Source organism: Bos taurus, chromosome 5 (assembly GCF_002263795.3).
Source record: "Bos taurus isolate L1 Dominette 01449 registration number 42190680 breed Hereford chromosome 5, ARS-UCD2.0, whole genome shotgun sequence".
NCBI lineage: Eukaryota > Metazoa > Chordata > Mammalia > Artiodactyla > Bovidae > Bos > Bos taurus.
Genome location: NC_037332.1, coordinates 70,249,108 through 70,275,910, shown reverse-complemented (window position 1 = coordinate 70,275,910; position 26,803 = coordinate 70,249,108). Strand labels below are relative to the sequence as shown.

At 37.3% G+C, this 26,803-nt stretch overlaps 2 protein-coding genes across 7 annotated transcripts in view; both read left to right on the top strand.

Moving 5' to 3' along the window:
- Window positions 1–15,804, top strand: part of CRY1 (cryptochrome circadian regulator 1) — a 95,745-nt gene extending 79,941 nt beyond the window's left edge. The window contains exons 3-13 of one of the 4 annotated variants that reach the window (XM_024991938.2): window positions 3,266–3,408; window positions 5,725–5,909; window positions 6,209–6,297; window positions 6,825–6,965; window positions 7,056–7,367; window positions 8,527–8,678; window positions 8,913–9,115; window positions 9,219–9,314; window positions 13,714–13,785; window positions 13,864–13,967; window positions 15,615–15,804. In XM_024991938.2, the coding sequence (XP_024847706.1) occupies window positions 3,266–3,408; window positions 5,725–5,909; window positions 6,209–6,297; window positions 6,825–6,965; window positions 7,056–7,367; window positions 8,527–8,678; window positions 8,913–9,115; window positions 9,219–9,314; window positions 13,714–13,785; window positions 13,864–13,967 (1,497 nt within the window). In that variant the 3' untranslated portion in view covers window positions 15,615–15,804. 4 annotated transcript variants of the gene reach the window in all.
- Window positions 15,805–18,063: 2,259 nt separating this feature from the next.
- On the top strand, window positions 18,064–23,677 carry MTERF2 (mitochondrial transcription termination factor 2). 3 transcript variants are annotated; one of them, XM_005206765.5, is made up of 3 exons: window positions 18,064–18,164; window positions 20,091–20,187; window positions 22,216–23,439. In XM_005206765.5, the coding sequence occupies exon 3, from the start codon at window positions 22,274–22,276 to the stop codon at window positions 23,429–23,431; it is 1,158 nt and encodes a 385-aa protein (XP_005206822.1). In that variant the 5' UTR covers window positions 18,064–18,164; window positions 20,091–20,187; window positions 22,216–22,273; the 3' UTR covers window positions 23,432–23,439. The 3 variants fall into 3 exon arrangements, with proteins under 3 accessions (XP_005206822.1, XP_024848072.1, NP_001178103.1); NM_001191174.1 differs by having other exon boundaries at window positions 18,079–18,164; window positions 20,068–20,187; window positions 22,216–23,677; XM_024992304.2 differs by lacking the exon at window positions 20,091–20,187.
- The last annotated feature ends 3,126 nt before the right edge of the window (window positions 23,678–26,803 follow it).

The window sequence follows — 26,803 nt, the reverse complement described above, 5'->3', positions numbered from 1 at the left end:
TGTCCACTGAGTTGGTGGTGCCATCCAACCATCTCATCCTTTGTCGCCCTCTTCTCTTGCCCTCAATCTTTCCCAGCATCACCATCTTTTCTCTTCCAAATAATTTACATACATTGTCTTATTTAATCTTTTTTCAATTTAATCTTTTCACAACAACAACAAAATGTTATTTTTTTCATTTTACCCTAATAAACACATAGTGTTTGTTATATACTAGGTACTCTCTAAGTACTCTACTTACATGCTACCCATTTTAAGATAAGGAAACAACAGGCATGGAAGGTTTAGAAATTTGCACAGATAGTTGAACCAGTCTTCGAACTTGAGAAGTTTGACTTTAGATCCTTTGTTTTTTAACTACCACTCTATACCGCCTCTCACTATAAAACAAAGAAATATAATGCTTTCTTTCCTATTCTCATTTTAATTTCACTTTTAAATTTCAAAAACAGTACATGATTTTACTTAACAAATATGAACAATACAACATTGTATAAAATAAAAAATAATTATTTATATTCCTAAATTCTACCCTGCAAAGATAACAGCTATTGACAACTTTGTATGCATTTTCCAAGACTTTCAAGAAATGAAAAAATTTTAAATACTATTTTCTTGTGTATGCTATGTGTTTATATTAGTGGTTTTTAAAATACTGGTGTACTACTATTGAGAGTGTAAATTGGTGCAGGATATCTGGTGGAAAATTTGGCAGTATCTATCAAAATTTTAAATATAATTTATTGTATCCATTAATTGTGTTTCAAAACATTACTTCTAGAAAAATGAGACAAACGTCCCAAAATGTTTAAGATTTATGTATAAAGATGTATACTGAAAGGTTTATAATACAATTTTTTAAAAAACTCACTATTGGAAATAGCCCTTGTTGAGAAACCTATATATACAAGTCAGGAAGCAACAGTTAGAACTGGACATGGAACAACAGACTGGTTCCAAATAGGAAAAGGAGTATGTCAAGGCTGTATATTGTCACCCTGCTTATTTAACTTATATGCAGAGTACATCATGAGAAACACTGGGCTGGAAGAAGCACAAGCTGGAATCAAGATTGCCGGGAGAAATATCAATAACCTCAGATATGCAGATGACACCACCCTTATAGCAGAAAGTGAAGAGGCACTAAAAAGCCTCTTGATGAAAGTGAAAGAGAGTGAAAAAGTTGGCTTAAAGCTCAACATTCAGAAAATGAAGATCATGGCATCTGGTCCCATCACTTCATGGGAAATAGATGGGGAAACAGTGGAAACAGTGTCAGACTTTATTTTTTGGGGCTCCCAAATCACTGCAGATGGTGATTGCAGCCATGAAATTAAAAGACGCTTACTCCTTGGAAGGAAAGTTATGACCAACCTAGATAGCATATTCAAAAGCAGAGACATTACTTTGCCAACAGAGGTCCGTCTAGTCGAGGCTATGGTTTTTCCTGTGGTCATGTATGGATGTGAGAGTTGGACTATGAAGAAAGCTGAGCACCGAAGAATTGATGCTTTTGAGCTGTGGTATTGGAGAAGACTCTTGAGAGTTCCTTGGACTGCAAGGAGATCCAGCGAGTCCATCCTAAAGGAGATCAGTCCTGGGTGTTCGTTGGAAGGACTGATGCTAAGGCTGAAACTCCAGTACTTTGGCCACCTCATGCGAAGACTTGACTCATTGGAAAAGACCCTGATGGTGGGAGGGATTGGGGGCAGGAGAAGGGGACAACAGAGTATGAGATGGCTGGATGGCATCACCGACTCAATGGACATGAGTTTGGGTAAACTCCGGGAGTTGGTGATGGACAGGGAGGCCTGGCGTGCTGTGATTCATGGGGTCGCAAAGAGTCGGACATGACTGAGCGACTGAACTGAACTGAACTGAATCTATACAGGTTTGGAGAAGTACAACTTGTAACTATATAATCAGTTAAGTAATGGTAGAATGACAGGTGAAGTTTTTTATTTGTAAGGTATATCGGAATAGATTTTGGAATTAAAAAAAGAGTAAAACTTTACTACCCACCCCCCCGCCCCGGGAAATCACTTAATTCCCTTAAGTCACAGTCTCTTCACTGAAAGTGATTATAAGAAGGTTTACAGGACTTATTAATATAGCACCTGGCACTCAATATCTGCTCTTGTTATAAGTATGTTATATTTTCAACATTTAACATTTTGTGATAATCAGAAGTAAAACACTGTAAAACAATACCTCAGCAGAGCAGCTTGTACCACATTAACTGTCAAAGGTTTATATTAATAGTAGTTAGGACATGGAAGTAACCTAAATGTCCATCAACAGATAAATGGATAAAGAAAATGTGGTACATATATACAATGGAATATTGCTAAGCCTTAAAAAGGAACAAAATTGGGTCATATGTGGTGATGGGGATGAATCTAGAATGTCATGGAGTGAAGTCAGAAAGTGTAAGCCAAATATCATATATTAATGCGTATATGCATTAATCTGGAAAAATGTTACTAAGGAACCTATTTGCGGGGCAGGAATAGAGACACAGACATGGAGAATGGACTTATGGACAGAAGGTGGGAAGGAGGGATTGGAATGAATTGAGAGAGTAGCATTGAGATGTACACACCACCATGTGTAAAACCAGTAGCTAATGGGAAGCTGCTTTATACAGGGAGCTCAGCTCAGTACTCTGTGATGACCTAGACTGGTAGGATAAGGGAGTGGATGGAACGGAGACACAAGAAGGAGGGGGTATAGCTGATTCATGTGCTTGTACCGCAGAAAATAACACAACACTGTAAAGCAATTATACTCCAATTAAAAAAAAAAAGAACCAAGTCTTAGAATCAGTAGACATAAAATCAGGTATTACGGCTCTCTCTGAACTTGGACAAATTCTTGAATTTTCAAAATAATCTTATCTGCAAAATGGAGTTAACAACCAAAATGCCAAACTCTGAGGACTATTTTGAGTAACGAATGAGATAATGTAAGTGTAAATTATTTGAACAAGTGCTATACAAACGCATTTAATGTAGGAAGCTTAGATTAAGCATATTGCTAGATTGTATAGTGCCTAACATAATGCCTGAAATCTAGTGAGTATGCATTTCTGATTTACGTAATTTTGAATTTATAAATTGTGCATTTTCTTTCTGTATATTCAAAGTAGTATAACCATTTAATATGTAGAGTTGGAGCTTTTCACTTTTTTCCAGCCTGTGTTGTTATAGTAGAAAAAATAATCATTAAAATTTATGTATGTTTTTGCTCCTTTCTCTTACTTTAGGAATGGAACATTACTAAACTTTCAATTGAATATGATTCTGAGCCCTTTGGAAAGGAACGAGATGCAGCTATTAAGAAACTGGCTACTGAAGCTGGAGTAGAAGTAATTGTACGAATTTCACACACATTATATGATCTAGACAAGTAAGATTTTTTAATACACATAACATAATATTTGTCATTTTAACCATTTTGAAGTGTACATTTAAGTGGTCTTGAGTACAAAGACAATGTATTGTGGGACTTAAGTTGAAAAGTGAAAATAAAAACATGCATAATAGAATTGTAGAGAATTAAATTAACTCAAACCTGTAGCATTTTATTTAACTTCTGTAATTTTTGTTTACCCAAAGACAGATGCCAAAATTACAGACCTAAGTGCATAAGATAAAAATACTCAGAATTTCAGTTCCAAAACTATTAAAAGAATCACAAAATTATCTTTGACTATTCTAGCTCAGCCTACTAACTTGCCATTCTGGGCTCTCAGCAATATTAATTTTATAGTTTATATGATACATAGCCATCAAGTACCTTGGTATATTTTACATGCTTGTCATAAATTATTTTATGTGTGTATATCTAGTCTGTCTGAATTTTGAGTTCATATGAAAATTGTATTAATATTATGTAGTCCTCTGAACAATGGTATGATATCTTATTTCTCAAAGTATATTTCATGAAATATCAGTCTTTTGTGATGCTTTGTCCAACAGAGATTCTGTGGTCAAGGTTAAATTTAGGAAGTTTTATTAATACATGCTGTAAGATTTGAGGATTCATAAGATTTTTTAACACTAACCTTTGGCATACTGTCACCCTTACAAGTGCTGAAATCTCATAATTTATGTACCTTTTATTTTACTTTTTTAAGTTGTTTTCACATTTTATCAAAATAATAAAGCTGATTCTGTAATATGACAGACCATTTTATTCCACTTTTCCAGTTGTACAAAAAATTGTGGTTTGATTCAGGCAGGAGTCTTAACTTCCTATTAAGCCAGAAGTCATATATCCTTTGATAATAAACTTGCCTGCTTGTTTACCATATTTCTTAACCTTAGAGAGCTGATAGCAAGGAGGCAAAACAAGATAAGGGCAGTTGCTTAAAGTGAGAAGCTCAGTATAAAATTATGTATAAAATTGGATTGTTTGTTAGACTGAATGTGAATATTTACTATATAAATCCGTCATATAAAAATGTAGCATATAGAGAATATCTTTTCTAAGATTTTTATTTTGCTTCTGTTATATAATTAGCAATGTCCTCAGTAGTATCATTGTAGATCATTATAGTGGACAGATTTCATTATGATCCTAGGTATAAACTCAAAGAATTACCTCAAAGCAAAATTTCTAAAAGCAGAGCATAGTTTTTATTGGTGGTTACTTTCCATACGTATAATTGATTCACCATTATATGTGATATAGAGAAAACTTTATTCTATTTGGATTAAGAAAATCTCGATTTGCTACTTATTAGTTATGTGACCTTGACTAGTTTATTAAATTCTCTTGAGGCTTCAGTTTCTGATCCATAAAATGATAGAGTATAATTTTACCAATAATTTTTTATGAAGCCTAAATGCTAGAATGCAAATGGCTATAGTGAAAAAGAATAATTGGTTATTCCCAAATTGTATCTAATTTGGCAATAAATACCATTGGCAAGGCTCTTTGTTTTAGTATTACTTAACTGAGGAATTAGTGATCAGAATTAAATATAAAATATATACGTAAGATACATATGTTAACATTTAACAAAAACATGCACAATAGAAAATACCAAGTAATTATCACTATAGTAATATAGAATCCTAATTAATAAAACTTGCTGATTACTCCTTGATATAATATTGGCCTGGTTTAGTTTTTATTGATGATTACAAAGTTCTCTGAGCTGTGTTGCAAAATATTTTTACATTTCCATATATATTATTTTTTTGTTTTTGCCTTTAGGCTTATTAGCCACTTGTTTTTTCCACTTATAGATGCTTAATTTTCTTTGTCATAAAAGTTTTGATATTTGCATGCTGTATATTTTGACATCTAGCAGATGTTTATAAAATGAAGAGAATGATTTTTAGATTTGTTAATTGTTTTAACAAGTTTCTTGGTCCTATAAGAAGATAATTCTCCTTGAAGTCTTAAGTGCAAATGGCTATGGTGAGAAAGAATAATGGGTTATTCCCAAATTGTATCTAATTCAGATTACCCATTGGCAAGGTTCTTTCCTTATAGTATTACTTAATTGAGAAATTAGTGATTAGAATTAAATATAAAAGATATATGTAAGATACATATATTGACATTTAACAAAAACATGTACAATAGAAAATAGAAGTGATTTTTCATTTTACTATCTTCATTTAATTTTCTTATTTTAAGACTTTTAAAAGTTTATCAAGTTATATTGTCCTTTTAAAAATACTAATAGCATTTTACTAACTTTTATAATAGGATCATAGAACTAAATGGTGGTCAGCCACCTCTTACCTATAAAAGATTCCAGACTCTCATCAGCAAAATGGAACCACTAGAAATACCAGTAGAGACAATTACTTCAGAAGTGATAGAAAAGTGCACAACTCCTCTGTCTGATGACCATGATGAGAAATACGGAGTCCCGTCCCTGGAAGAACTAGGTAGGTGTAAACAATAATACATATGGAGCTTAAGAGTTAATAAACCATTCAGAAAAATCCCACTTCTAATTTGACATGTATTTTGCACTAAAAGAAAAAGAAAGTCTTAAATGAAAAAGTGATTAATCTGTGTATTATTTATGTATGCTATTAATTAATGGTCTATCTGTTATCACCTTAAGATAAATGTCTCAAAGGACAGTGACCATGTTATATATCATCTCTCTGTGAGGACCTATCCAGGGCGTCATTTCATTTTTATGCTGTCAGATTTTTTTCCATTTCCTTTTTTTTTTTAGGTTTTGATACAGATGGCTTACCCTCTGCAGTGTGGCCAGGTGGAGAAACTGAAGCACTTACACGTTTGGAAAGGCATTTGGAAAGAAAAGTATGATAATACAGATGATGTTTATATTGTCAAATTGTCATTTAAAAAATAATTTCACTTTTTTAAAAACAATAAAATAGGCTGTTGAAAAAGGAGGATTAAGAGAAATAATTAAAATAGCACAAATATAATTGAAAATTGATAACTGTCTTCATTTAAATACCCTTCTTCCTCCTCTTCCAATTATTTACTGTTTAGCTACTATCAGTACTACCCCTCTGTGCTTTCTGTGTAAGCTGGTATCTGATGACTTTAAAGCTAGGATAGAGTTCTTCTGTTTCACATTATCTCAGTGTCAGAAAGACAGGTTGAAGGTGCTCTCAACCTTGTGTTAGGAATTTGCCACATGAGGATGACTAAAACAAAAGAATGCTCACTTTTATCTTGTTTTTTATTAAATCTGTCATTTGTGGCTGAAAAAATGAGATTTTATTCCCCAAGGACTATGTAACGTTCTTGAAAAGCTCAATTTCAGTCTTTTAAAATTGGAAAGGCAGTTAGCATAACTTTCTCTGTGTTTTTTTCAGGCTTGGGTGGCAAACTTTGAAAGACCTCGAATGAATGCAAATTCCCTGCTCGCTAGCCCTACTGGACTCAGTCCTTATCTCCGATTTGGTTGTTTGTCATGTCGACTCTTTTATTTCAAACTGACAGATCTCTACAAAAAGGTATTATCTAGAACTGGAGCTTATTTTTAAAAAATACTTTTTACAAAAAAAAAAATCGCTGATAATACTTCTTTGCTTTTTTAATCTTAGGTGAAGAAGAACAGTTCCCCTCCCCTTTCCCTTTATGGGCAACTATTATGGCGTGAATTTTTCTATACAGCAGCAACAAATAATCCACGCTTTGACAAAATGGAAGGAAACCCCATTTGTGTTCAGATTCCATGGGATAAGAATCCTGAGGCTTTAGCAAAATGGGCAGAAGGACGGACGGGCTTTCCATGGATTGATGCCATCATGACACAGCTTCGTCAGGAGGGCTGGATTCATCATTTAGCCAGACATGCAGTTGCTTGTTTCCTGACACGAGGTGACCTGTGGATTAGTTGGGAAGAAGGAATGAAAGTAAGTGTTCTTCCAACTAATGTAGCATGGCTTTATTTTGAAGAACTCTATACCTTTTATATATATTTATATATACATATATATATATATATCCTAAAAGTTGTCTATTATATAGATTCGTTTATAGTCTTATTTCTGTTTTTCAATAGAAAAGCATTTATTTCTTAACTATAGAGGCAACTTTTGGGCATAATCAGATTGGATTAACCTGAAGTCAGTTAACCTGAAGTCATTTCAGTGGCTAAATCAGCCTACCCATCAAGGGAACTCTAAAATTTAATACTCTGGGCTTAGCAGATTGATGTATATTTATAGGTGATCATTTCTGTCACGTAGAAGATTCACCAAAGAGTCTTAGAAATAGCAATCTTTATTTTATAAATTTAAAAATATAAATCATTTTGCCTCACTTCAACACCATAGCTTTTTAGTCTTATTATGTAATGTGATGCATACTACATTTTGTGACATCATCTTATGGGTATATATAAGAGGACTTAAATACGTTTTACCTTCCTATCTATATCATAAATTTCCCCTTTCCATGTTTTCTGATCCCATGTTTTTTTACATCTCTATTTCCTAGCACCAAGTCGTACATGAGGTAGATGCATAGCACACACTTAATGAATTTATAAAAATAATTTAATTCTGTTTCCCTTTTGGATCAAGGAATCCCAAATTTAAATTCCATAACTCTAATTAAATTTTAAAGGTCATTTGTATTTGATTGTTCCCATTATGTAGACCAATGTACCAAGCTTCCAAGTGTTTTTTTTGGTGGTTTATTTGGTAGTATTTTGCTTTCTTGAAAGTGTTTACTACTTTTTTTTTTCCTTTTTTAAAAAATCTTCCAATATCCTAACTTACCCTTTTAAATCAATGACTTGAATAACTTTTCTCTCCCCTTTCCAATAACACTGCCAAGCTTACAATGGTAAATTCTATTCAGAAATTTGTATAGTACTAATATGTTTCTTTCCCTGAAATAACTCATTATAGGATAGAACATAGACAAGGAAACTAACTTTGGAATGTTTAGTTTTATAGTTCAGTCCTAGATTTTCTTTACATTGACTTTTGATCTACAGAGACCTGGAAAATGCTTGCTTTGAGAAATATCTGTGTGCAAACTAATTGATTACCGTTACTTCTGAAGGTATTTGAAGAATTACTGCTTGATGCAGATTGGAGCATAAATGCTGGAAGTTGGATGTGGCTGTCTTGTAGTTCCTTTTTCCAGCAATTCTTTCACTGCTATTGCCCTGTTGGTTTTGGTAGGAGAACAGATCCCAATGGAGACTATATCAGGTAAATCAAGGATGATTATTATTCAGTTTGGAATAGCTAATCCAGGAAGAGCTTGTCATGCTTAAACAACACTTAAGGTATTCCCCACTCCTGATGGGCAGCAGAGATGAGGAAAAGGGTAATAAATCATTTAAATGGTATTGATTTGATTTGGGTCATTCATAGCTAATAAATAGTGTGTTATAATTTGCTTACAGTTCATTTATTAATAATTTTTCTTCCTTTTCCTAAAAGGCGTTATTTGCCTGTCCTAAGAGGCTTCCCTGCAAAATATATCTATGATCCCTGGAATGCACCAGAAGGTATTCAAAAGGTAGCCAAATGTTTGATAGGAGTTAATTATCCTAAACCAATGGTGAACCATGCTGAGGCAAGCCGTTTGAATATTGAGAGGATGAAACAGATCTATCAGCAGCTTTCACGATACAGAGGACTCGGTATGTCTTAAATGCCTTTGATTTGTTTCTTTAGCAGCTGTTTATGTCCCCATCCTTGAATTTCATCTTGATGATAACTTAATAGGAAATTTTTTCCCTTTAGGTCTTCTTGCTTCAGTGCCATCTAATCCTAATGGGAATGGAGGCCTCATGGGATATTCTCCGGGAGAAAATATCCCAGGTTGTAGCAGCAATGCAAGTAAGTAAAAAGGAAATTTCTATACTTAGTAACATAAAGAGATGAATAATAAAATATATTGTTTATTGTACCTCACTATAATATGTTTTTAAAATTCTATCTAAAATTTGTGTAATAGGTTCCTTGTATATATGCGTACATGTACACACATACACACCCCCTTACTCCATTAGTGACATTTTAGAGCTGGAAATGGCAACTCACTCCAGTGTTCTTGCCTTGAAATCGTATGGACAGAGGAGTCTAGGGGGCTATAGTCCATGGGGTTGCAAAAGGGTCAGACATGACTTAGCGACTGAAAAACAATGGAGATGGAAAATATTGTTACATATAGTGGAATTTGGGTCAAAGATCTTGCAAACTGAATGAGGATAGCAATATTAAGGAAAATGAAACTCAGATGTTATATTTTCAGAATGCCCATGTTTTATTCTCTTTAAGTATATATTAACTATAAGATAATTAATTAAGAAGATCAGAGGCCCTGTGAATGTGGCCAAAGATTTATCATATACATGCATAGCGATGCTGGTCTTTTTGCACATGAGTTTTTCCTTACAAAGCCTGGTCTATAGTGGTATTCTTTGTGATATATATGTATAGTTATTTGCCACACATATATTCTTAATACATGTGAAGAAGTCAGAATGTATTGGACATTTGAATCATCTCAATTTTCAAATGTTCTAACCAAAAATCAGTTCAGTCACTCAGTCATGTCCGACTCTTTGCAACCCCGTGGACTGCAGCATGCCAGGCTTCCCTGTCTATCACCAACTCCCGGAGCTTACTCAAACTCATGTCCATTGAGTCGGTGATGCCATCCAACCATCTCATCCTTTGTTGTCCCCTTTTCCTCCTGCCTTCAATCATTCCCAGCATCAGGGTCTCTTCAAATTAGTCCATTCATCATATCAAGTGGCCAAAGTATTGGAGTTTCAGCTTCAGCATCAGTCCTTCCAGTGAATATTCCTTCCAGTGAATATTCAGGGCTGATTTCCTTCAGGATGGACTGGTTGGATCTCCTTGCAGTCCAAGGGACTCTCAAGAGTCTTCCCCAACATCACAGTTCAAAAGCATCAATTCTTCGGCGCTCAGCCTTCTTCACAGTCCAACTCTCACATCCATACATGACCACTGGAAAAACCATAGCCTTGACTAGACAGACCTTTGTTGCAAAGTAATGTTTCTGCTTTTTAATATGCTGTCTAGGTTCATCATAGTTTTTCTTCCAAAGAGCAAGCATCTTTTAATTTCATGGCTGCAGTCACCATCTGCAGTGATTTTGGAGCCCCCCAAAATAAAGCCTCTCACTTTCCATTGTTTCCCCATCTATTTGCCATGAAGTGATGGGACCAGATGCCATGAGCTTAGTTTTCTGAATGTTGAGTTTTAAGCCAACTTTTTCAGTCTCCTCTTTCACTTTCATCAAGAGGCTCTTTATTTCTTCTTCTCTTTCTGCCATAAAGTGTGGTATCACTGCATATCTGAAGTTATTGATATTTCTCCCAGCAACTTGATTCTAGCTTGTGCTTCATTCAGTCTAGCATTTCTCATGATATGCAGAGTACATAAGTTAAATAAGCAGGTGACAATATACAGCCTTGATGTACTCCTTTCCTGATTTGGAACCAGTCTGTTGTTCCATGTCCAGTTTTAATCTGCATACAGATTTCTCAGGAGGCAGGTCAGGTGGTCTGGTATTCCCATCTCTTTCAGAGTTTTCCACAGTTTGTTGTGATCCACACAGTCAAAGGCTTTGGCATAGTCAGTAAAGCAGAAGTAAGATGTTTGTCTGGAATTCTCTTGCTTTTTCTGTGATTCAACGGATGTTGGCAATTTGATCTCTGGTTCCTCTGCCTTTTATAAAACCAGCTTGAACACCTGGAAGTTCACGGTTCACATACTGTTGAAGCCTTGCTTGGAGAATTTTGAGCATTACTTTGCTAGTGTGTGAGATGAGTTCAATTGTGCAGTAATTTGAGCATTCTTTGGCATTGCCTTTCTTTGGGATTGGAATTAAAACAGACCTTTTCCAGTCCTGTAGCCACTGCTGAGTTTTCCAGATTTGCTGGCATATTGAATGCAGCACGTTATAACAGCAACATCTTTTAGGATTTGAAATAGCTTAATTGGAATTCCATCACCTCCACTAGCTTTGTTCATAGTGTTGCTTCCTAAGGCCCACTTGACTTCACATTGCAGGATGTCTGACTCTAGGTGAGTGAGCACATCATCGTGGTTATCTGGGTCATGAAGATCTTTTTTGTAGAGTTCTTCTGTGTATTCCTGCCACCTCTTCCTATTATCTTCTGCTTCTGTTAGGTCCATACCATTTCTGTCCTTTATTGTGCCCATCTTTGCATGAAATGTTCCCTTGGAATCTCTAATTTTCTTGAAGAGATCTCTAGTCTTTCCCATTCTGTTGTTTCCCTCTATTTCTTTGCATTGATCACTGAGGAAGCCTTTCTTATCTCTTCTTGCTATTCTTTGGAACTCTGCAGTCAGATGAGTATATTTTTCCTTTTCTCCTTTGCCCTTTTCTTCTCTTCTTTTCTCAGCTATTTGTAAAGCCTCCTCAGACAACCATTTTGCCTTTTTGCATCTTTTTCTTGGGGATGGTCTTGATCCCTGCCTCCCGTACAATATCACGAACCTCCGTCCATAGTTCTTCAGGCACTCTGTCTATCAGATCTAATTCCTTGAATCTATTTGTCACTTCCACTGTTTAATCATAAGGGATTTGATTTAGGTCATACCTGAATGGTCTAGTGGTTTCCCCTAGAAATTAGAAATTTCTTCAATTTCAATCTGAATTTGGCAATAGGAGTTCATGATCTGAGTCACAGTCAGCTCCCGGTCTTTTTTTTTTTTTTAATGTCAGATACTCAAAATTTGATATTAAGAATAAAATCTTTTAACAAATTGAACTCCTCTGAGTTCAGAAATATTTTGCATATTTTTGAGAGCATCAACACTTAGCTTAGGGTAACAGGAATGAAAGCACTCATCTCTTACTGCCTACTTTTGTGTATGAGGAGATTTTTGTCACATGCTCACAATATCCTGGAGAAATCCCCTGGTGGTGGGATTCTCATTCTGTGATTGGAGAAATAAGCCTAGAAGAGTTAGGTAACTTAACCGAGATCCCACAGTTAGTAAGTAGCTGAGCTAAGACTCAGATCCAAGTCTAACTTGTCCTAAAGTTCATACTCTTTTCTGTATCACTGGACCTCCCCTGTAAATGTAATGCCATGTGTAGTGTTTATAAAACAAAAGATTTTATTATGTGTTTGGCCTACATTCAAATTATTGCTGTTGATGGTAGTGTACTTCAGAAATGTTCTTTCTCAAAGTCTCCTACGATTTAAAATAAACTTTAACAAGGAATCATTTCAAAAGTTCTGTCACATTTCTTACGCAGTTCACAGACTGCCTTTTTTCTCCACACTTGAGTTTTAGGGACAGAAGTTCTGTGAAACACTGAGATAACAGGCAGGCAGCAGAGGGGTAGAAAGCAACACACTCCAGTTACCTAACTAATGGGGGATGATGGCACATACTCTTTCTTAGTTCAAATCTGTATTCATTATTTGAAGTTATCTGCAAAACTAATCATGTTAGCAAGTTAAATTGGAATGATTTAGCTTCACAAATTTATACACACGATGTTTTATGGTAGGATTAATAAATTTGAAAGTAGTCTAATTATGTAAATATTTGCCTATAACACACTTTGTAGCTAGGTACTGTGAGGCTTTCAAAAAACAGAAGACATAAAAGCCACATTGAGCTTGGAGTCTAAATGGGGGTGTGGAAAGAGAAAAAAATAAATGCAGTAAGTGATAAATTGTTAAGATCCTGCCTCCCCATGCAATAGGAAAAAAGGGAGAAGAACACTGAGAGTTAAAGGAACTAGGAAACTTTGCTTGGAAGGTGGTGGGGTGGGTAGCACCTTCGTCTGTGTCTCCTCCTTGTGTGAACTGTTTAGCTGTCATCTGACAGACACTTATTCTCTTATCTCCAAGGACGTATGTTTTAGATTGGTGCTGAGAAAGAAGGAGGTGAAGAAAGCATGTATATCTTACTGATGCCCTATGTTTTGCCTTCATGATCAAGTGTCTAATCATTGTCATCCAGTAAAGAAATGCTTTTTACAAAATGACTATCAGTGATTTTTCCTTTGAATAGTTAACATTTCTGTGTCCCTAAATTTAAGGACAAGTTAAGTTTTCCTGATTTGGGCATATGATTTTTGGTTCTTAGGAAACATTGTGGATTAATTCTAAAAAAAATAATATAAATACTAAAAATTAGATTTGTAATCTTAATACATACAACTTGGAATTTACTTAAGTGATTTTACTGTCTTTTAAAACTGTCTTTTAAATACTAACAGGTTGTACTCAAGGGAGTGGTATTTTACATTATGCTCATGGAGACAGTCAGCAAACTCATCTATTAAAGCAAGGTAAGAATGAAGCATTCAAGCATATTGTGCTTTTCACCTTTCCTATCTTAAACATACTTTTTTTTTTTTAATGTGTAGGAAGAAGCTCCACAGGCGCTGGTCTTGGCAGTGGGAAACGTCCTAGTCAGGAAGAGGACACGCAGAGTATTGGTCCTAAAGTCCAGCGACAAAGCACTAATTAGGTAAATATTTTAGAGCTTTATTTCTTGCTTAAGCCAGAGTATGTAATCAACATAAATTAAGATAATTTCCGAAATGGAGCTTATCTCTATTTTCAAACCAGAGAATCTGGGGCATACAGTTTTAAAAAATATTTATTTGACTGCTCTGGGTCTTAGTTGCAGCATGTGGGATCTTGAGTTGTGGCATGCTAACTCTTAGCTGTGGCTGTGGGATTTAGATCCCTGGCCAAGGGTCAAACCTGGGCTTCCTCCATTGGGAGTGCAGAGTCTTAACCACTGGTCCACGAGGGAAGTCCCAGGCATAAATTTTTCAATGATTGTTACAAAATCAATTCTGGGACAAGAGAAGTACACCTGTACTAGGCACAGTACTATACTGTTTTATGTCCTCTGAACTGATGATCTTCAGATCTGAAAAGCTTATGGTGTTCTGCTCAGATTTTTTCTCAGAAAAAGCCAACCTTTTCATTTCCTTCCTATGTGACCATGAGTCTCAAACAATTAAAGTGACTTTTAACTTATAGTGATATTAATAATATCCCTTTGTGAACTTTTCCTCATATCTTAAGTGTTTATAAATTTATCTATTGTGATAGATCTGAAATCTAAATTATTTCCAGTCTGATAGGTAGCTTTTTTTTTTTTCAATGTTGGTCCTTTTTGAAAATGTCAAAAAGCCATGCCTATATTCAATTCAATTGGTTTGGGAATACTGTTTTATGATTTAAATTTATATGAAAAGATTTCATACAGTGCATTTGCCAGTTAAGACTTTTGTTTCTTCAGTTATCTTGAACTGTTCACATTTTTAAAGTCATTGGTTTTTTAATGTGAACCTAATTAGTCTGTAAATTTCTTGACGATTAGTAAACACTCATCAGATTTTTATCATTCCTTGCAATCAAGCTTTACGCAGTTTTTTTTTTTCCTTACATCACAGAAAACATTCAGAAGGAATACTGTTGCAGCTGAAATTGGTGGGGAGTTCAATACTTTTTCAGTTAAATTATTTTAAAATATTCCTCATTGATGGAAAGCAGTTACATATTGAAATGCATTATTTCTAATAACATTTCCATGGTTTTTAACTTTTTAAATGAATTTGACATAGGACAAATGGTAATTTGTATATAAAGAACTTGGTAAAAGAATTTGCTTAATGTAAATATAAATAGTCACAATTAGTATAGACCCATCAATATATTTTTGATAATTTTTCATGTATGGTAAAAATTAAAGTGGCTAACTGATATTCTGATACAAAAAATCAAAGTTTTGAGAGTCAGTGTGGGAAAATAGGTTTCTAGACTTTCTTAAAAGACTTTGTTAAAATTTTAAGACAGAATTTTTCTTGACATCATTGTTTGGTCTAACTTTACACTCTTTGATAATAATGTTTTAAAAAATGTGCATAATCAAAATTAGCAGTTATAGCCTCTGTTAACGTAGATAATATATGTTTTAAAACTTCATGTATGCCTGTTTTGACCCAAAGTTGTGGAAGTATCATATGTTAAGTTCTTTTTGTTCTCCCTTTCTTTGTTCAATTACAGCTAAAGTGTGACTATGTTATTAAAGTATATGCATATATGGAATCTTGTGTACTTGATTTTTTTTTCTTTTAAAAAATTTTTTTGCTTGTTTTAGGTAAGGAGGAGAGCTTTGGTATGTGAGATGTGATCACAGACTAGAAACAGAGTCTGTAAACTACATGTTACCATTCTGAAAGAAGAAACAGCTACTATAATTTAGTAAAATACTTTTCAAAATTATTCTAAGTAAGAGTACTATCTTCTAAATACTTGGTACTTTTAAAAATAAACATATCTATAAGAAAGATTTAAAACCAAAGAGATTTTTTTTCAAGTAATTGGGCTTACAACTGTGAATTAGTCAGTATGGTGTAACAGTTAAGAGTGTGGGCTCTGGATTCGAATGCCTGGTTCTGCCATTTATCGGCTGTGAGATCTTGGACAGTTATTAACCTTTTGTGCCTTCTTTTTTCTCATCTATAAAATGAAGATGAGAATAGTATTTGCTTCATCAGTTCATTGAATTCAGTCACTCAGTTGTGTCCGACTCTTTGTGACCCCATGGACTGCAACATGCCAGGCTTCCCTGTCCATGACCAACTCTAGTGCCTGGCATGTGGTAAAGATGGTCGATAAATGTTAGCTATAGGGTGGTCATGCTGTGTAGCCCCCTGAATTGTGCAGCGTAGAGTCTGCATAACTGCATGTTGCAACTCTGGTTAGCTGCCAATTATTGTTATCATAACTATTATTAATCTGGTAATTCCATTTTGCTATTCAGGTGTTTGTCTGATTGTATGGTCCTAGAAGTGAATTATTTAAATACTTAGGGTGGAAAAAACTTTGGGTGGCATTTATTTAAGACAACTGGCATAGCTAAATTGGTCAGTTTCAAGTGTTGGTTACAATGTGCAGGGTTGTGTTGTCATTCCTCATACAATTTTGTGGAGCCCTGGTACTAGCTGCCAGCTCCTTAATGCACATTCCTGCTCCCTCCCTCCTGACCAGTGACTGTGGCATGCAGTTCTAAGGCCCGACTTCACATTCTGTAACTTCCTTCTCTTTTCTGTGGTGGTAGTTTAGTTGGTAAGTTGTGTCTGACTCTTGCAACCCCATGGACTGTAACCTGCCAGGCTCCTTTGTCCATGGGATTTCCCAGGCAAGAATCCTGGAGTGGGTTGCCATTTCCTTCTCCAGGGGATCTTCCTGACCTAGGTATCAGACCCAGATGTAGGTGACACACTTCAGTTAGTCTGGACCCCAGATCCTAGTATTTCAGGAAAGAGTGCAGTAAAGCCACAAATAATGTGGGTTTTGTGTGGGGGTAACTCAGAGGGAGAAGAGTTACTGGACAAACACTCCCCTACCTCATATATCCTGGAGATCAAAGTTGATCTAGAAACAAGGAGTAAGGATTCTTGCTGCTACTCTGTGGAATTAAAGTACAACTTGTCACCCTCTCAACAAAGGCTGTTGAGCACAAACTAGGTAATAAGGCTAGACTCAAAGATTTGGTTAGCATTTCCCAAGTCCCTGTCATGTGCCAAGCATTGTTGATAGGAAAATTAATTCATCAGTATCCACAGTGAGTTCACTCCACAAGGAGACAGGGCAATCTAGAAGAATTACAGTCCTTTGTGTTAAGGCTGTTTTTAGAAGTATGCACAGTATACTATGAAATACAAAGTGAGGGGCCTAGCGCCCGGGTAAATCACAGCTTTCCTGTTCCCAGCTCCACACCCAGCATAGGACAGCTAGCCCAGTTTTGGCACCTTGTCCTTTACATTTAACTCTATTATAGTTGCAGTTAATAGTGTCAGTGGTTGTTAATATCTTTGTCCTCCACCAGAATGTGAACTCCATATTCCCCCTTGTCTGGTGCACTTCTGTGTTGTCATTGCTGCTACAAATGCTTGACACTTAATAGGCATGCCATAAATATGTGTATGGATAAATATGAGAGTAAATGGGACAGACGTTGAGCCTGGCTTTAGGGAGAGATTTGTTTATGAGATTGGAATCACCGGTAATAATCAGAATATAAACCACCAAGCAGTTTATCTGAAAAGGCTAGTATTTGGGTTAAAGTGTCAGGAGGCAGTTTAATTCTTTCAAGTTCTTTAATTCTTCTTTAAAGAAGAATCAGGCACTGTAGCTGACTGCTGGGTTGGCAGGGGACGGGGGACAGGAAGGCTAGATAGGTTCCGAAGAAGTTTCGGGATTTTTTTAAACTAAATTTCTTTTGTAAATTAGTTCTTTATCTGTAGGCTTATTTGGGGAATTCTGAATGGCTACAGCTTAAACATATAGCGGTTTCTGAGTTATTTCTACCTTTTTTTCTTCTCACGGGCTGTGACATTCCCCAAGGGACAAAAAGACAAACTCCAAGTTCTCTAAACTACACAGAGGGCAAAGGCGTGAGAATGCCAGCGACAATAGTTGCTGGCCAAAGCTAAAAAGCCGGTCGGGGTGAACTCCGCCACCCTGCCCCTCCGCGCTGCGTCAGAGGGGTCACGTAGCCTCTGCCTCGCGTCCTGATTGGCTGCGTTGGGGGCTCTGGGCGTGTCTGCGGGTTCACAGGTGGCCGGGTCAGCGCTGTTGTGGGGAATTGGCCGGCGGCTGGAGACCTGGAACTCGTGCCGTGTGCAGAGCGGACACTTCACAGGTGAGTCGTCCCGGTCCTGCACACCTGTGGGTGCTCGCCGCTGCAGTCTGGAGTTGGGAGCTGCCCACCATGAAGACAGACTCCCCGTCAGCTGCCTCAGCTCCGCCTGGCTGGCCAGGGTGCTGGTGGACGCCGGGGCGCAGCCGGCCGGAAATTTTTCTTAGCGCGTGCCCCACATGACGGATGTGTGGTTTTCGGTCTCTCCCCAACACCGTCTTCCTTGGGCCCTCGTTTTTTCTTTTTTACAAACTGGGGTTAATTTCAAACTGAGCAGATCATATGTGTTGTCACAGTCGAGCTTAATTACTAGTGTTCGTCGAGTGGGCCGTTATTATGAAAATTGTGCATATTACAGAAGTGGGTTTCACGCCCCCCAAAATGCTTAAGAAAAATGAAGCATCAGAAAAATAGCCCACATTGTGATTTAACAAATATTTACCTGGGTTATTACTATGGGCAGAGCACGGGGCCAGGAGCAGGCTCGAGCTAAGCTTTTGGGTTTGAATGCGGGATCTGGTCTCTTTTTAGCTGAGCGACCTTGGGGTACTTTACTTTCACCTGTTAACTCATCTTTAATATAGGTTGTTGTGATGACTTAATGAGTTTCTGAATACTCTGATTCATGGTGTTAATCTTCACAATCACCCAGTTTGTAACCTTGACAAACACTGAATGTTGCCACTTTCCTGATGCTCAAACTGAGGCACAGAAAAGTGACTTCCCCAAGTCATAACACAACTAATGATCCAGAACTAGGCCGAGGCAGCCCACAGCTTTACCCACTACTTTAAGTTGTAGTGCACTTGGTTTGTTGCTGCTTTTCCATTGACAGATACTTTGTTTATCTGTGGACCAAGTTCTTTGCTGGGTACAGGGGATAAAGTAGAACTGCACTCAGACCCTGTCTGCCAGATGTTTGTAATCTGGTGCAGGTTATTCATAGTTAGACTGCAGGGTGCTCACAAATCCTGCTAAAGTTGTTTGCAAAATGTTGTGAGTATAGGTCCTTTTTTTTTTTTGGAAAGAGAGCCTCTGACTCACACCATATTCTCTGATGGGTCTGTGATCCGAAGATATGAAGAATGTTTTAGCAGAAGAGCTAGTGCCTAGCGTAATGTCTGTCACAGAGAATGAGCTAAACAAACAAACCCCAAAAAACTGGTTGAAAGAATGAAGAACTTACAGGAGTATAAGTGCCACAGTAGGGTCAAGAGCAGCGTGTTGGGGAAGAGCACACACGAAAGTCATCTGCCCAGGCATGCATCCTAGAGTCAGCAGTGCCAGTCAGGCGAAAGGTAGAGAAGCATTTTATCATAGGAACAGGGCAGTAAACCATCCCTGTCCTCATGGAGAGTGAGACAGAAATCACACATGAACAGCTGCAGCTATGACAAGTGGCATTCCCTGGTGGCTCAGATGGTAAAGAATCAGCCTGCAATGCAGAGACCTGGATTCATTCCCTGGGTTGGGAAGATCCCCTGGAGGAGGGCATGGCAACTCACTCCAGTATTCTTGCCTAGAGAATCCCCATGGACAGAGGAGCCTGGCAGGCTACAGTCCATGGGGTTGCAAAGAGTTGGACATAGCTGAGCAACTAAGCACACAGAGAAACAGTCCACGGTGCCAAGACAGCCTATCTGGCACCTCATCTATTCACGAAGGGCAGAAAACCTTCCCTGAGAAAGTGACACTTAGACAGGAGGATTGTGGGCATGGGGAACAGCTCTCAGTCTTTAGAGACCCTGTGATGGGAACAGGTAGAGCGCCAAGGGCTGAAAGGGGGTTGGTACAGTTAAGTGTAGGCAGTGGGGGACAGGAGATTTTGGTGATGACAGAGCCTAAGACACAGAGGCCTTAAAGGCCACGGTAAAGTAGACATTTACTTTATGTCTCTATCCTAAAGTGTGATTGAGAAGTTTATTGCAGGGAAGTGACAAGATTACATTTTGAGAAGCTGGAATGAAGTTTCCGTGGATTAACAAGCCCTGGATAAGGACAGGATCTCTGAGGAGAAACTCTTAAGGTAAGAAGAGGAGCGCCTAGAACCAAGCCTTGAAGATGAGCCTGCAGAGAAGACAGATAAAGGGTGGTCAGAAACAGAGGAAGGAAGGAGGACCAGGGGAGTGGGAAGTCTTGAAAGTCAGGTATGAGTTATTTCCCAAAGAAAGTGGTCACCTGTGCTGAAAGCTGCAGATGCCAAAAGAGGAACTAAAACTACTCATTGGCTTTAATCACATGAAAGTTGTCTTTATTGGAAGTTATGTAAATGGGAAGAGAGGAAATGAAGAGAAAGGCTGTACAAGAATTAACTGAGGGGAAGAGAAAAATAATTTTAGCTGGAGGGGCAGTGAGAGAAGGAGCCATTGAGGTGAAGGATGGGAACCTGAGAGAGGAGGATTCAACTGAAGAGTGAATACATGAGAAAGAAGGGCTCTAGAGATCTCAGGCTAGAGAGGCTGGGATGAGCACAAGACCAGGAATTATCTGGAAGATGAAAGGTGTGACTCTAGGGAAAGGGAAACAGCAGAAGGTTTATGTTTGGTGTGGTGAACTGCACTCCTTTTTTTATACTAGTTAGACACAAGGGTATTGGGTTGAGAGTGAAAGAGAGAATGGGTGTCGGGGGAAGCTGAGGTCTGAGCTGAGATTTGACATCCTTGTGAGGGGTGTGAAAGAATGAGCTGACCAGAGATTGTTTTAGGATGGTCTAGCAGAGGGAGCCAAGTATGAAGCAAAGGCCGGAAATTAGCCATTTGGCTCCTTTGGGGAATTGCAAAAATAGTAGGGGAGTGCCACCTACTATTTTTGCTAGGTGGCACTAGTGATAAACTCACCTGCCAGTGCAGGAGATGTAAGAGACACGGGTTCCATCTCTTGAGTGGGGAAGATCCCCTGGAGGAGGGCATGGCAACCCACTCCAGTATTCTTGCCTGGAAAATCCCATGGACAGAGGAGCCTGGCGGGCTACAGTCCATAGGGTCACAAAGAGTCAATACGACTAAAGTAACTTAGCACGCACGCACAAGGATGCAGGCTAGCTAGAAACAGAAGCTACATTTAATATGACATAACGAAGGAAACATCACAAATCATGGGGAAGGAAAGGATTGTTTAAAAATGGTGCTTAGATATAGCTAAACTATTGATAAAGTCTATTTACATCCTCAGCTCACAACCAGAAATTTCAAATGAATTAAAGGAGCTGGCTTTTAAGATTCAAACAGTAATATAGAAGGAAATAGGAATGAATTTTTATCTTCTCATCTGATGCATAAAAGCAGTAGGAATCCTAAAGGAAAGGGATACTTCCCTGACTCTTTGACCAATTAAAATTAACTGATTTGTCCTAACACATGCTGTACTATGCTAAGTGAAATAAGCCATGGTCACCATGACAGTCCACAGCTAATATGATTTCCGATGACTTCACCGGGCAGTCACATGGTATTCCTTGTTTTACCTGGCTGAGACTTAATTCTGGATTTATAAAAAAAGATTGTCACAAATTCTCATAAAATAGTATTATATTTATTAACTCATTTTTAAACAAAACAAAATCAGTGGCTTATTTTGGATAATAGCTATTCAGCAAAAAATACAATATAAAATTAAAATTGACTCTCCCCCTCAAAAAGTATTTGCTTTACCTAGACATCAACTTTAAAATATAAAAAACATTAAAAAAAAAAAAAAATGAGTGTGTGTATAAATGTACATGCCCTAGACAGAAACAGAGTTGTAAGAAACGAAATTTTTGTCAAAATAACATTTGAGGTCTGTGAATCTTTGAACTCCCTGTGGTTTTGCTACTGATCTGTTAAATGGAAATAACTACTTCACAAGTTGTTGCAAAGCTCAAAGAGGGTATTTATTAAGTTTAAGATGGGAAGCAGTATATGACAGTTACTTCATCAATTATTTAAACAGTTCTATTTAATACTCCACATGAGTAGTTTACCTGTATGATCTGTCCATTTTATTTCCGTGCTTAGTATTTGTAGCTCAGGTTTGTGTTTGTATTCTAAGAGAACCTGTATTTTCTTTCTTACAGGTATGATTTGTACATTTGGAGTCTCAGGACGGTGGCAATTAGCCAGTGGATTGCAGCCATGTTGTCGAAGTTGCTGATGAGATCCCAGCCCTGCAGACTCTGTTCTTTCCGAAAAAGGCTATCAGCTCCAAAATACAGACCTTTTCTAGCATTCTTCACCTGTACAACTGATAGTCAGTCAAAGAAAGAAAATAAAAAGACAGTAGAAAAGCTCTTTAAATTGTCAGTTGACATCAGGAAAATTCGAAGATTAAAAGGCTGGGTACTTCTGGAGGATGAAACCTATGTTGAAGAAATTGCAAATATTTTACAACAGCTGGGTGCCAGTGAGACTGCTGTAGCCAGTATCTTGGAACGCTGCCCAGAAGCAATTATCTGCAGTCCAACTGCTGTTAACACCCAAAGAGAACTCTGGCAGTTGGTCTGTAAAAACGAGGAAAAGTTAGTCAAGTTAATAGAACAGTTTCCAGAATCTTTCTTTACTGTTAAAGACCAGGAAAACCGGAAGCTGAATATTCAGTTCTTTCAAGAGTTGGGACTCAAAAATGTGGTCATTAGCAGATTTTTGACTACTGCATCTAATATTTTTCATAATCCTATTGAGAAGAATAAGCAAGTGATAAAGATTCTCCAAGAGAGTTATCTAAATTTAGGTGGGTCCGAGGCCAACATGAAAGTTTGGCTTCTAAAATTGTTAAGCCAAAACCCATTTATTTTGTTAAATTCTTCTGCAGCTATAAAGGAAACACTAGAATTTTTCCAGAAGCAGGGTTTCACAAACTTTGAAATTCTCCAGCTTCTCTCCAAACTCAAAGGATTTCTTTTTCAGCTTTGCCCAAGAAGTATACAGAACAGTATGTCTTTCTCTAAAAATGCTTTTAAATCTACTGATCATGACCTGAAGCAATTGGTTTTGAAATGTCCTGCCCTTTTGTATTACTCTGTTCCAGTTTTGGAGGAGAGAATTCAGGGATTATTGAAAGAAGGAATTTCCATAGCTCAGATAAGAGAGACACCAATGGTTCTTGAATTAACACCACAAATAGTACAATACAGGATAAGGAAACTGAATTCCTTAGGCTATGGAATAAAGGATGGACATCTAGCAAATATAAATGGAACAAAAAAAGAATTTGAGGCTAACTTTGGTAAAATTCAGGCCAAAAAAGGAAGGCCATTATTTAACCCTGTGGCACCATTAAATGTTGAAGAGTAACTTGCTTACTGATGTTGCTTCTTTTTACCAGTGCAGAGTGAAACCAAGTAGCAAAAACTTAAGTGATTCAGGAATATTGTGGGTACCAGTAATTTTAAGAACCTGTGTAGCTTCTGAGTTGTGTTTAAATTACCTCTTAAGTACATGATCTCTGACTCAGCTGCTATACTTGAAAATATAAATTGCATTTAATAAAGTTTGTAATTTTTCCTTGAGCTATTTAAAACAAAAACAAAAACTACTATTAAATGGTACAAGTGTGATATTTTGTAAGTGAATAGTTTTAGAAACTGAAAAGTGCACTCCTTTCATTCAAATTATGGATACATTTTTATTGATATAGCACATTTCATCTGGGATGCAGACCCAGTCTTCTTTCTTACCACCAGCTCTGAAACATCACTCCACTATGGTCTGAATCCTGTAGTTAGTGTTTGGGGAAACATTACCAAATTTCTAAAACGTTTTGGTGTAGGAGGTTGATTTTATCTCCAGGTTGGAATAGGTATCTTTGAGAACCAAGTATTACCCATCATAAGGAATAGTTAGAACTTATTTATATGGTCAGTTTGTTTAAAATTGACGGTTTTATTTCATAAAACACTTCTGTGTGCGTGTATTACTCTCCCCTTTTTACAGATGAGGAATCAAGCTTAGAGAACCATCCAGCTGCTAAGTGCCAGAGCCCAGATTTACTGAGATCTCTCTTCTGTTCAAACCTTGTGAACAGAAAAAGGATTGCTTATGAGTTGGCATAAGAAAAAGTTACCCCTACCTGACATGCTACAAGAGTGAGTACCAACTACAAATTCAGGAGTTTTTATGAAATCGTCTCTGTTAAATTCCTTAAATTTAAAATGATCTAATCCATATTCATTTTAAGTACAGCTTTTAAGGAAACCGAGAATCCAGGTCTGACTGTAACATATGAAAGGTTAAGTGTGTGATGGTTGGTACTGATTTTATTTAGGTTTTAAGTTTCTAAGTTTTGTTTCAAGATAAGTATTACCCACATAGACTGGCTCACTTTCAGCAGTGGAGTTTGAACTATGTAACAAATACACAAACAATTGACTCTTGACACTCAAACATGTGCAGTGTGTGTGCAAGGCCCTTAAGTAATGAAAAATTATGAAAAATGTAGACCACATCTTCACTTTATTTCTTCATTCAGCAAATGCAAGTAACCCTTACTGTCCAAATCTGTTCAGTTCCTTAGTTAGGAGACTGAAAGGTATCTCTTTGCAGCATCTACTAAGTGCTAGGCATGTTGTGCTTTACAACTCTAAAGAGCTGAGAGTACCATTGTTTATTGTTCTAGCAGATGAGGACACTTAGGTACAGAGAGGCTAAGTCACTCATTCAAAGTCGTACAGAAATGTTTGTTCAAGGGGAGCATGGCAGCCAGTACAGTCAGGGCAGAGTTAAGTGATGGTCAGAGTGACACAAGATGAACAGCACAGGTCTAAGGAACAGGATCTCATTCTAAATGTGATGGGAAATCCTTTGGCAGATTTTTGTTTATGCTTGCTGCCCTGACAGAATTATTAGCAGTGTTCTCTTTCACTGTCAAAAGTGTCTCAGTTTGAAATGCATTATTCATTATATGGTCTCCTTGGTAATTATCGATGTCAATCTTGAGATGCCCAACTTGAGCAGAGTTTTCAAACAGAAAAATAGTTAAGTCTGGAGTTGTGAGAAATCAGGACTGGAGATAGATACCTGGAGATCATCTGCTTATCTGCTACAGCTCTAGATGAGACTGCCCAGAAAGAGGATAAATTTGTAGTAGCAGCAGACCAGGTCTAGAATGGGTTGACCAGAGTAAGTCTGCCAAGAGAAAAGGACATTTTCAATAATATCGAATGCCATGGGGAGGTCAGCTAAGATAAGAAATGACCAGTGGATCTGGAAATCATTGGTTGGCCCTGTCAAGAGTGATTCTGGTGGAATGAGACAGGTAAGAAGGCAACTGGAGTGGGTTGAGAGAACAGGAGATGAGAGTCAGGGACTATATCATTTTTCAAGAAATTTTGCTGTAAATGGAAGCAGAAAATGGAGGTAATGAGATTGAGTAATTTTTCTTTAAAGAAAGGAAATACTGGAATATGTTTATATGTCAGTGGGTATGACCCAAGGAGAAAGAGATGGATGATAGGTGGAAAACGAATTAATACTAAGGATTAAAGTCCTTGAGGAAGTGAAAGTGGGCTTTACTTTGGATAAGAGCAGAGACATTTGTTCTGGCCCATGCCCAGCCCACAGAGCATTGGGAACACATGCAGGCAGGTTGGAGGAGTGTGCATTGTGAGAGGCAGAAGAGTTGCTGTCTGGTTGCCTCTTTTTACAGAGATTTAGAATGGGAGAAAGCGAGTACAGCAGGAGGGGTAGGAAGCAGGGGAATGAAAGTCATTTTGAGGAGTAGGGAAGTGAACAAACTAAGAAAGTTTAGCAGAGTTGAGTAGCCTTGTGTGCTTTGTGGCCATTAATGTAAAAAGCTTTGTGTAAAAACCAATGCAATATTGTAAGACAGTTATCCTTCAATTAAATAAATAAAAACTTTTGTCAGTACACTAACAAACCAGAGGCAGTTGTGGTTATAAAAATACATTTGTAGCTTAGTCTAACTAGAAAAGTTTAAACTAAAAAAAATCCACATTCATGGTCAAACATGCAGTATACCAGCTTTATCTTCCTTTAGACCAAATCCTAGTCCATTACTTTTTAGCCCGTGAACCTCTGCTTTTTTCCATTCTTGCATTCTTAACCCAGATCTTCCTACAAGTAAAATTTTAGATACTCAAAATCAACAACATAGCAGGGGGAGATACCCTTACATAAAACACTGGAGTCAAAATTTCATTTCCTCTGTGGAAAAAAAGGCTCTAACAACAAATTACATTATTCCCTTTAAACAATTTATGTATAAATTCATTTCTGTGGCAGAATGCAATTAGCTGCCAAATAAATATGATCACCCAGAAGATTTGAAGTGAGCTCAAATCACACAGCTTGGTAAACCAAGCATACAGGCAGCACTACAGCAGCAGAATGAAGGACCAGTTATTGAGTAGTGCCCTCTGTTTCTGGACATACGCCGGAGACGTTGTGACTGACACTAATTCAAGCGTTATGGGAAACTCAGCTAACATTGGAGGTTAGCTTGTTCCATATTTGTACAAATGGAATACAGATACTTTCCTCCTAAGGGCCTCATACTGATTAAATAAGAGAATTTATGGACCATGCCTGATAGGTAAGTAGGTGCCCAGTAAGTATCAGTTTTCTTCCTTCTTCCAGTTGGTTTCCTTCCCTTTTGAGTCATTTCTGGCCAGTAAGCAGTCTTAAGTTGGTTCCACATCTGCTTAGGAC

Bases quoted from the DNA above. Each gene is read 5' to 3' on its own strand.
- MTERF2 (NM_001191174.1), top strand. From the start codon at position 22,274: ATGTTGTCGAAGTTGCTGATGAGATCCCAGCCCTGCAGACTCTGTTCT.